Here is a 12,047-nt window from a genome sequence, read left to right as displayed (position 1 = left end):
TTCTGGATTTATGGACTCATTGCTTAATTTAAAAACTTTACAATCATTGATCATAACTAACATGGAAATATGGAGCCTGACCATAACCTTGGAGAATTGCAAGCCCAGTCCCAGAAAACCTTTCCTACCTCACCTTCACTGGGCTTTCACTTCTCAGGGAAGTCTTAAGGTAGGAGCCAAGGTAGAAGCACTAAGACAGGAGAAGAGAGAGAGGCTCTGAGAAAGATAAGGGGGACTGATGACTTGTGGAAGAGGTAAGAGGCAATAGATGAATAATTAAATAAAGGGGTAAGTTTGGGTTACTCACTGTATCTTCTAACTTAATTAAACTTACTTGCTCGGATGTTGCTAATTGTGTTTCTAGAACTCTCTTACTGCTATTATTGATTAGGGGCTGGGATAGCATAAATCAGAGCCTTCCTAGAATTGGCCAGTATCTCTCCCTTTAAGAAAACAGAATGACCTTGGACTCAGAACCAAGAACATGTGGACCCAGACCGAATGTAGAGCCAAGATGATTTTTATTAGCTGTGCATCCCAAGGCCTTGGCAATGGGCCTATTCTTTTTGGTTGATTTATTATAAATACAACATTGTCCTGGCTGTCAGACACTTGAGGGCTACATTGTGCTGCAGACAGCTGCTGTGATGTGGGAATGGCTTTTAGACTAAGAGGGAACATTTCTTTCTTGTTTTGTTTTTCAAGGACAAAAGTACAAAGTCACTAGAGAAACTCACTTAGCAACCACTCTGAAACGAGACAGTCCTTTGGGAAAAGAATGTCCCTGAATGCCAACCCACACCATATGCTAGTAACAGAGGAAAAGCAGGTACGCTAATGTGTCCCCACCTGCTTCCCAAAGGATTTTTTTCCTTTTATATACTTTTTAAACAATAATTTTATTGAGATACATATTACTACCTATAAGAGGGTAGAACAGTGTAGTGAGTCTGAATATATTCTTGAAGTTCGGCATCGTTCAACACACTAACTCCAGAGCAATTTTGTTATGTCAGAAAGGAATCTTTTCTTGATTTTTGGTTTCTCCTGATCCTCTCTTTCTCCATCCCTTGTGACCATTTTTGTAAGTGAAACGTCAGAACACTGAGAATGATACCTGATTTGATCCAGCAAGTACATGCTGGAAAAAAAGATTGGAACCCAGTTCTTCTGCCCAAAGCTTTTGATCTTCCATTGTGTGTCTGGGAAGAAACAGCTATTCTAGAGAGAAGTATGTGATACTCTGATGCATCCTCACCTGCATCCCACAGGTCAAGGGTGATTTATCTAAACATTGCTCATTTCTGAAGGGGTTGGTGTCATAAGGGTGAAACTGAGTAAGTGTATGACAGTATCTGTCTTGGTACCTGATTCATGGAAGGTTATGAAGTCTGCACTGCTGAGATGTATGAAAGCTGATTAAAACAAAAGGGGAAAGAAAGCTACTGAGCAGAGAAATCCACTGTGGGTGACCCCAGAGCCTAGAACACCCTGTCTGGATTGAGGTCCTGCCTGGGGCAATTGATGGATGAACAAGAATGCTCCAGGTAGAGCAAATGGGTAGAGAATTCTAGGCAGAGCTGTGCAAAGGCTCAGAATAGTGAATATGTGACCAGCATGTTCAGCTAGCCCCATCACTACAGGGCATGCCCTGGAGACACAGTGCCTGGGTTGGGGTCTGAGCTCTACTGCTTTGTGTCTGAGACCTTAGGCAATTTATTTAACTTCTTTGTCCCTCGGCTTTCTCAACAGAAAAATGGTATGATGATAGTATTTACTTCTTAGAGTTGTTATAAGGCTTAATTGACAAATCCATAAATAGCGCTTAAAATAATATCTGATAAGAGAAGAGACATGAAACAATTTACTATCCAGTCAACATACACAGTGGTAACACTGTTGGCCATGATGGTAGGACGGCGTTGGAGTACAGCAACCTCAATGGTAGTCCTGATTTCCTGATCTGTCTCTACCACAAAACAAACCTTCTGCATCGAGCTGTGAATCCTGGGGTTGAGTAGGCCCTCACCCATTTTCTTGATGAATGAGCAGTTAAGACAAACTTAGGAACACAGGACCAAATGGTAGCAGCAGGGGCTTGGGGCACATGGCAAAGCCTGCCTCATGCTTTAGTTCCCTTCCACACCCACCAGCTTGTTCTAGAATGTTTCTTTATTTCAACTGCCCTGATCTACCTTCCAAGTGAATCATTGAGGCGAACTTTGGGGCAAGATGCAACCACATCATGCTATTTACTTTTTTTTTTTCTTTTTCTTCCCCTTTTATAGGAAAGAACAACTGGAAGCAGCAGCCAGGTACATTTCTGATTATGAAGTCCCTCCTTTCACCGTTGTTTTCAGGGAGGGTTCAGTTCTACATGGTGGGAAGCTGCTAGATAGCCATGTTGGTTACAAGCTAGTCTTTGGTGCTCACTCTGTTGCTGAACACTGATTCCTCTGACATTTTCATGTGAATTGAAGGACAACTTAGTATGAATAACAGCAACAGCTACATAGTGAATGTCTGTCTCCTCAGAGCTAGGCTCTGAGCAGGTTATCTCACTTGATCCTTACAATCACCACATGAGATAAGCCCAATTATTGTCCTTTATGAACAAGGAGTCAGGGACTCAGAAAAGTTTAGCTGTTCTCCAGAATGATACAAGAACTAGGTAGCAAAACCCAATCAAAGTCAGATCTAAATGTGAAAATGTTTGCCACTGGGGCTGGAGAGATGGCTCAGTGGTCAAGAGCACTGACTGCTCTTCCAGGGTACCCAGGTTCAGTTCCCAAAACCCAAAGGTCAGCTAGCAACTATTGTTAACTCCAAGATCTGACACCTTCCCACAGACATACATGAAGGCAAAACATCAATGCACATATTTTTTAAAAAATGTTTGCCATTGTACTTTTCTCCATTTGCTTCTTGGGCTCAAATCACAGATGGCACTTTAGAAAGCAAACACAGATCCCTATAGCCATGAGGCTTTCCAATAAGCCATGTGCATTGCGGGCTGCTGCAGAGGCAAAAAGAAGCTCAGGGTTGTGTATGGCTACTTTTCTCAACTTCTTACCCCTCTGTAGAAGGTACCCAACATCTGGACCCTGTTCTAGGTTATAAAGCAAGATGATTCACTTTGAAAAAATAGTGTGAGATGATAAGAGATGACAACACACTACTCAGAGCAGTACTTGATTTAAACTTATGAAGTGTTTTCTGGAACTTTCCATGTAGCATTTTTGAACTATAGTTAACTGTAGGTAACTGAAACCGTAGTTGGGACTACTGTATATTATTCCAAATTGGATTTTCTGCTTCTGGTTTAATTGAGGATCAAATAGGTTCATTTGAAACTTTTCTAGTGGTGTTTCTCTGGGTATGGAAAAGAGGTTCTCTGAAATATGGCTCCCAAAATATTTGTGCCTTTTTAAGAACCCCCACCCCACTCTGCCAAGGTGCAAAGGAAAAGCTATTCCCTGATTTTTTTTAGGGTTAGACTTAGATATTTGCTGGTTCACCCTCCTCAGAGAAGATCAAAGCTGCTTATAGAAGCCACTCAATCCTCTTTATCCAGTATTTGGACAGTAGTCAGGTAGGGCTGACAGATTGGTGAGGGAGATGATAGGAGCAAGTATAAGTACACAGCCTAGAGATTTTGAGGAAGGATGAACTCAGTTCCTTCCCCTAAGAAGGAAGGGAACAAGGTGACAACAGAATACTCAACAAGAAGCAGGTGCTTTAAATGAAAACTTGCTCCTCTTCATTGGCTACCTTAGGATTAGCTTCTTTAATAGGCTGCCAATCAACAAACATTCCAGTCTTACCTTATTATTATCTCCATATAGTCAGAGTGGAATCTGAAGCTCATCTTATTGCCTCCTCCTAGAACACACAGCCCACATGTTTGTTTGTTCAACAACATGAGGAAACAGTTGTTTCCTGTTTCTTTCCAGATCCAGAGGCAGTCTTGAAAGTAAGAAATGGAATCATTTAGTCAGCTAGTGAGCTTATTTGTGGGAACTCAAGTTCTTGCTTGCTTACAACATAATTGTTTACTTAGGACTTTCTTAACTGTTTGGTTCATGTGGACTTGCTTGTGGAACATAAGCCCAGCTAAATTCATATAGTTGACTGAACAGTTGGCTCTGATAATGCACTTCTTTCTTGGTGTGTATGATCCTGTGATTAACCAAAACAAAAAGATAGGCTCACAGGGAGATGAACACTTGATATGCCATGCTGTACAATCTTATATAAATGGAAGCAGTTGGCTCCTCCCATCTCTTCTCACCTGGTTTGAGTATATCCATTGTGATGACCTTGGTTAGGACTCAAAACTTTTGTAATAAAGCATATATGAATGCATATATACATTATGTTACAAACACATGCACACACATTAGTATTGAAGCTAAATTTATGCCTGAAATATAAATGTACCCCATAAATATTTTCTGAGTGTATAAATAATAACCAACTCAAAGAGTTGATCTAAAATGCTCACATACCTTACAATGCCATCAACACAGAAATAGCCAGAGTAGGGGTTTCATCCTCCTTCCACTCTGTTAGGGAGGAATCTCCTAAAGTGTGGGTAATTAATGCCCTCAGTGTTCATGAGTACAAAGTGAGCTCATTTAACCCAGCACACATATGATCTTGTCTTAGAGCAGTCTCCTTCAGCCAAAATCTCTTCGTGTATGACTTCATATGGATCTCTTGTCTACTTCTCTTGGGATTCTGCCTGATGTCCCCCGCCAAAAGTGACTTTTTCTGACTCTTCACTCTTGCCTCATCAGTCTCTTTCCCTTTAATCCTGCTTAAGTGTCCTTCACAGTACTGATGATTACCTGATATACTTGTTTCTCAGCTGCTTTATCTGGTAGACTGGATACCTCTGAGGCACCTAAACCTAACCTGAAAATCTGGTCAGCTTTGTGTACATACACAGTGAAAGTAGGTAGATAGAGTATGGGTAGATGGATGAGTAGATGGATGGAAAATGGATAAGTTAATGGACCAATGGGTAGATAGATGGATGGGGGATGGATGAATGGTGAATGGATGAATGGATGTATAGTGGGTGGATGAATGAATGGACAAAGTCTATATTATACAAATATCATGAAGTCAATTTACACTACTTTACCTTATAAAATAAATATAATAGCTGACATATCGATTAAAAGAGTCAGAAGCCCCTGAGAGCAAGGATTGAGCCTTTCTGGATTTTTCTATTTCATCTTTTATCTCTATTCATTCCATGATGAGTTCACTCTCATAGCTGACTTTCCATGTATTGGTTAATCTGTGTATGCTAGTAAACCCAAAATAAAATACATTTTCTTCTTTCCTCTGTAGAATTAATATTCATGAGCCAGCAGTTTGAAAAACACAAGGGACCCTACATATCGACCCAATTTGGTCATATATTCATGCCTTAGACAGTTTTTTTCCTTAAGGAATAGAGACTAATGCTGGCCAACCCTTGTGGTATCTTCTACATGTTAGAGTGAAATAAGTACTGTGAGTGACAAACTCCATTGCATTCACTTGAGTGAAGTGAGAGAATAGAGGTTAATAAGTTCCTGAGTGTAATTAGGTCCTTCCTCCTTACATGAATGGTAAATGCAACAGCAAGTAGACAAAAACAGCCATTGTCTGTGATAGTCATAAAGTCCATCCATTAATTTCACAGTCTTAGTAATAATATTGCACCAAGGAACATCAACATTAAGCCATAGCAAACCTCATGTATTCTACAGAGTGTTGGGAGAGAGTAGGATTTCATGTTCTGGACACCAATTTCACCATCAGTTGTAAGTATTCAGTATATAGGCATCAAGCATCCTGCTGATAATTAGGGTGTCTTTGTGATGGAAACTAGGATTTTTAAAGTCTAAAAACAGATATCTGTGTTGACAACTGCTTGCTTGAACCCAATTGTTCAAGTTGTATTTTCAAACAATTGACTCTGAATAACACACTTCAGAATGTGTATTTGTCTTTGAAGAACGAAAACGTCATCCCAGACACCTTCCTTTTCTCTTGCCTTGTGATTATGTCTTTCTCATTTAGCAAATTATTCTTTGGATCAAAGGATTTAAAGTAATGACAGTAACTTACAAAGAGTGAATATTGTCTGCCAGGTCTGGCTCTGTGTACATCAAACCACACAGCCACCCTATGATCTAAATACTATTTTGAATCCACATTTTATACATAATAACTGAGATTCAAAGAGATAAGAACTTTGCACAGTATCTGTAAATAGAAAGACACACAGAAGGGCTTGGATCCAGCTGGTCTGGGTCCAAAGGTCCTGGTCCCAAGCACAGTGCTAATCCTTGCAGTGGCTTCCTTGGTCACCGCAGGTGTCCCTTTGCTTGTTTTCTTTCCTCTACCCTGTCTTGGCTCAAAGAGCTGAAGTCCTTGCCAGAAGAGGAGGCTAGAGAGGCCAGAAAAGACACAGAGCCAGAACCCACTGTGCAAAAGAAGAACATGCAGCCCAGGGCTGCCATTCATTCTTTATCTCTCCCTCTGACATCACCACATGAAATTCATCTCACAGTCATGCGTGCTGTTGGCAATAAAGTCCTTCCAGACCCTAGAATCAGTGATTGTGAAGGGGGAAAAGGAATTTTGATAAGCAGTTAACCCAATCCCCTAATTTTACTGATGAGAAAATTGCTACTCAGTGCAAAACAAGAGGTTTGAGTATGACCCCATACAATTAGTATTTTCTCCCGCTGTCCAGACCTACAACACTGGCCCAAGCTGCCGAGTAATAGAGATGCTGAAATGAAGTTTGGGCCAAAGTTGTATATCCTGAGTGATCCCTGGCACGTTGTAAAGGCTTTGCCTCTATTTTCCCTAATAAATAATTGGGGTATCATGGCTATTTATAACACACCTTTTCCATTGGGTTATGATTAGGTTGGTACATAGGTTTTGGAGAGGAATCAAAAAGTAGGTTTTATTTGCAGTGCTGGCCCAGTGCTTGACATTTCATAATATGCCCCACCAAGTCTGGCTTTGAGAGCAACATCGGGATAGACTAGACACTGTCCCATCCACCACAGCAGGGGTGTGTGTGTGACATGGCCTTTGTGACACCATGATACAAGGAAAGCTGGAGAAAGACCACATGTGGATACTGATTATAAAATGCCACCTACTCCATCAAGCAATGTTGGACAATATCCATTCACACTTATAATCCAAGTGGTTGACTTCCCTTCTCCCATGGGAACAGACTCACTGACAGCTAGTGTATTCTTCTGTGTTCTTCAAAGAGTATGGGAACCCCATTTTTATGTCTGTGAAAATGTGAAAAAGGAAGTTCCTCTCTAAACATACCTCACATAGCATCTCCCCCCACGATCTCCTCATTCCTTAAGACAGAAGAATTGGCACACCTCTCCCGGTTCCACAAGTCTGAAGGCTATATTATTCAGCCATTCAACTACCCTTGATAGATAATATTAGTGTCCTCAGCTAGCCATAACAAATTACCATGAACCCAATGACTGGATGATTTAAAACGACTGAAAATTACCATGGTTCAAGAGGTTCAAGAGGCTGGAAGTCTAACATTAAGATGTCACCTGGACTATGCTCCCTCCAAAGACTTTTGAGGATGCCCTTGTCTCTTCCTGGTGGTCATTGGCAATCCTTAGTTTGCCATCATTCCAATCCATGTCTCTACCTTCAAATGGCCTTTTTTCTTTCTGAGTATATCTATGTCAAATCCCTCTTTTCTTTTTATTATAAAGATACTACTCATTGGATCAAGGGTCTGCCCTATTCTAGTATGACTTTAGCTTGGTTACATCTGTAAAAGTCACACTCCAAGGCGTAGTTTAGGTCTTCAACTTATTTGGAGGGAAAAACAATTCAAACTTCTGTTGTTGCAATCATCTGGATAAGACCCTTTTCCTCTACTCAGAAACTGTGGCCAGTGATGGAGAAGCTCTACGTTAGTCTTTGGTGTCTCTTGTTTCCCTGGGTATTTGGTGTTTGGCATCAATGAGCATTGAACAGTAGCCAGATTTGAGTAGCTACAGGTGGAGCCCTCTAATGTTGCAGATTCATGAGCCCTGTAGTATTGGGATCATTGGGTCCCACAAGTGTCTCCACTCCTGTGTGATCCTAGGAAGTTAATATTCTTCATCCCCTCAGTATAGTTGATGTTGAAGCTTCCAGGAAGGGCTAGCTATGGGGATTCTTTGGCATTGAGAGCAGCCAGTGTTACTCATCTCAGCCTGAGAGGTGTCTGTTTGACCAGGACCGGCAGTTTTCCTTCTCTACCTCTTCACAGCTTTAATCTTTTTTCAGTTCTCTGCTTCTCTCTCCCTCTCCCTCTCCTCCCTCTCCCTCTCCCTCTCCCTCTCCCTCTCCCTCTCCCTCTCCCTCTCCCTCTCCCTCTCCCTCTCCCTCTCCCTCTCCCTCTCCCTCTCCCTCTCCCTCTCCCTCTCCCTCTCCCTCTCCCTCTCCCTCTCCCTCTCCCTCTCCCTCTCTCTCTCTCTCTCTCTCTCTCTCTCTCTCTCTCTCTCTCTCTCTCTCTCTCTCACTGTCCTCTATTCCAGCAGCTTTCCTTCTTGCACTGGTTGCTCTCAAACCGTCTGTGCCCTCTTCAGCTGTGAGTCTCCTCACTGCCTTGCTGCTTTCTCAGCCTGTGGTGCTTTGAACACCATCTTCCCGCTGCCTGGGCCATGACTACCCCCCCTACTGTCTGCTGTATCCTTCTCTGGGGGACCAGATCAGCCCACAACAAAAAGCCCTAAATGGGACCAAATGTAGCATCAGCAGGGGAGTCAGCCCGCAGAGACTTACTCCTAGTGACTCGCTCAGGGGAGGTCAAGCAGCTTGCTTATATGGCCTGAGAGGCTGTTCCTGGGATAATCCCAGTCATTAGTTTTAGCCCAATCATAGCCTTGCCTCGTCAGCACCTCTATGAGTCACGGCTTATGATTAAACTATCTCAAACAGCCCTGGCTGAGCCTGAGCCTTGTCGTGTAGTTTTTTAAATACACCCGTGGACAGTTCAAGACGTCTGGCAGGAGCATGAGGGTATTCTGGCTAGCTGTTTGACTGACAGTCTTTTTGCTCACAACAGCTAGGGGAGCTGTCGACAATACAATAGCTGCTAATTAGAGAATTGGATTGCCCCATCTCCCACAGTCTGCTTTCTTACAGGAAAATGAATATCAGAAGGAGTGCTGATGATCAGAACTTAAATAATTTGTCATTAACAGTAAGAGTTATTTGAGCAGGTTTGAATATGTTTTGAAGTATCCCATGCCAACTCAGTTCCCTAGGGAGATGTGGGCCCATTTTTTCCTTCTACAAAAGCAAATGTCATGCGATTGTACATGGTAGGAAGCTATCAGAATCAAGGTATGAGACTTGAGGTATTCATTGTAACCACATACTGATGAAGATCCTGAAGCTTAGTAAGATTATAAAACAGCAACAGAGAACCACACAGTGGCTAGATTTTGAATCTATCCGCCTGGATCCCTTCAGATCTGTAGCCCTTTGTCTTTCCAGGTAGTAGAATTAGGCAATAGTCATGGGAGTTAGAACTGACTTCCTTTCTTGGGTTCTGTATGACTCCAAGCACCCCAACATGACCTCCCTGTGTCTCTATGTCATTGCCAATGAAGTGAGAATCTTACTAGTACTGACCTCCCAGGCTTGGTTGGGATGAGTCTGTTGCAGCTGAGGAGCCTGTGCTCACTAGGGGTCAGTGCCTAGTAAGTGGCACACTACTCATGCACAAAAGCAGCCACGTGGAGAAACAGATTATTAAGGGACCAACACAGGAAAGCATTTGCTCTTTACTTACATACTTTGTCTTAAGGAAAAAAGGGGGGAATGAGGGAAGGAAGAAAAAGAAAAGAAATAAAATGTAGAGTGTAACTGATGAAGACACTCAGCCTTGATTTCTAGCCTCTGTACGCACATGTACATACTTGTTTGTATGTACACATAACACACAAATGTATATGTGCACACATACCACGCATAATGAATGTTTGGCAAAAACTCTCCTTTGGTTGACAGCATATCCATCTACCCATTATCAATCCATTTATTCACTTATTCAGTGAATAAAAAGATTGTCTTATGTACCAGGAACCATTTTAGCATCTGGAGATATAACAACAAATAAGATAGACACAATCCCAATCTGCCTCCTTTAAAGATGCCTGTCAAAAGTCCTAAATCTAGAGCACATGTGAAACTCTGTTTTGTATTTCTTCTCAGCAGCCAAATCATGCCCTGCTTTAAAATGACCGTCATCATTCTCCCACATGTACATTTAGATATCATGAATGGTTCCCCCTCACACCTGAACAGAACCCACCAGGAAAGACGATTGCTAGTTCTTCTCCACATGGCGTCCAAGCTCTCTCTCCCTCCCACTATGAGCACCCTGTCTATACCATCATCACCTCCTGCCTGTAAGGTTTCAGTGCCTTTCTTATCAACCTCTCAGTTTTATTCTTGTTTTCCTCTAATTCATTCTAATAATACAAGCAGTTTATGACATGTTTTCTTGATCTGTCATAACCAGATCGGAACCACCTCCATGTTCAGGCTAGTCACTAGTGTATACTCAGAAAGGTATCAGGAGCCTAGAACTCACAAGGTATTGAACACATTTTTTTTCTGACTTAGAAAAAAAAAATATTAGCTTCATTTTACAGATGAACATGGTTCACTGAGCTAATGGCTTATGCAAGTTGAACTAGTAACTGATGAACAGATTTGAACTGGTTTCTGTCATTCTGAAGTCTGCCCTCCTTCCATAATGTAGCACACCCTCATTATACTGAAGCTGTATGTATGATAGTAGCAAGAAAATCAATTATTTATTTGTTCCTTCATTCATACTTTTAGTACTAGTGACATGCCAGCACTTGCTGATGTCGTGTTTGCAATTGAACAAGGTTGTCTCAGCCCCAAAGCTTGCCTCCTAGTTTATCTTATCTTGCTCTGTGTCCTTTGCCTCTATCCAAAAGAAGCCAGTAGAGTTTTCCAAATTGTTGTTATTTCATTGAACTGTCTATAGATGCTGCCAGTGACATCTAAGAACATCTTATTTAGTAGAAGAGTCAACAGTGAGTCCAGTTTTGAATGATAGTGGCCAAACACCATGGCTGAAAAAAATCTTGGTGCATGCTAAGGGAATATTGAATGGTGGATGTTACTTTGAACATCTGGATGTGCGGAAATGTTATCCTGGAGGCTAATGCTCAGGCACCAGGCAAAGTTTCAGACAAGAGTAGTGGTAATTCAGAAGTAAGAAGAGATAGAGGTTCTCCAGGTAGACATCAGAGCACATCAAGGATCTGAATGTCAGATAACTTTGTAGCACTGAACATGGCTAGAGTTCCTTGGATGCTATGATCGGAAGTAGGAACCCAGGGCGTGTGTCTGCCAAGAGACAACAATATTGGTTTTACTTTTCCATCCCCAGTTCACCTATTTTCAGTTTTTCAAATCCAAGTGTGGATATTATTTGTCTGCACTTAATAAATCAGGGACTCTTGCTTTCCAGGGGAAACTGCTGTCAGCAGCTTCTCCACTGTACTCTAATAACAGGGCCTGCATTATGCACTGGGAGTCCATATGGAGAAGGACAGAGATGAGTTTTGAGTTTCAGTCACCAACTTTGGCTTGCATTTCATTATCCTTTGGGGTCTTGGATTTCAGGCAACCCAATTAAGAAGTAAGCTGAGCATCCACTTTGCTGGAGGAAGAATTCTGTAAGCCTCTTAGGTGTGGGGGCTGAGGCTTCTGTGCCAGTGTATCTGGATTCCTAAGACAGTCTAAAGTGTAATCTGTGACCAGTGGGCTGTTAAATGAAACGTGGCCAAAGCAATTCAGACTCTTAAGATTAGCAGTGAAGCATCTGAATTCCAGGAAAATGAATCCTAAATCTCAGAACTTGAGTAAGAGGGTCTTCTCATTATCCTTCTGATGTTCAGAGGTCATGCTGAAATTTCAAGGCAGGACAAAGTGGCTGTCATTAATTT

The 12,047-nt window shown here is 41.8% G+C and overlaps 1 protein-coding gene across 3 annotated transcripts in view; it reads left to right on the top strand.

The window, feature by feature from the left end:
* Kcnq3 (potassium voltage-gated channel subfamily Q member 3) overlaps positions 1 to 12,047 on the top strand; it is a 297,862-nt gene that overhangs the window by 270,475 nt on the left and 15,340 nt on the right. For all 3 annotated transcript variants that reach the window (XM_076555984.1, XM_076555986.1, XM_076555987.1), the window contains exon 9: positions 2,289 to 2,315. In XM_076555984.1, coding sequence (XP_076412099.1) covers positions 2,289 to 2,315 — 27 coding nt within the window. The remainder of the gene's footprint in view (positions 1 to 2,288; positions 2,316 to 12,047) is intronic.

This window comes from Peromyscus maniculatus, chromosome 20 (genome assembly GCF_049852395.1).
Source record: "Peromyscus maniculatus bairdii isolate BWxNUB_F1_BW_parent chromosome 20, HU_Pman_BW_mat_3.1, whole genome shotgun sequence".
Taxonomy (NCBI): domain Eukaryota; kingdom Metazoa; phylum Chordata; class Mammalia; order Rodentia; family Cricetidae; genus Peromyscus; species Peromyscus maniculatus.
Note: the sequence above shows the minus strand (reverse complement) of the source record. Positions and strands in the feature narration are given on the sequence as shown.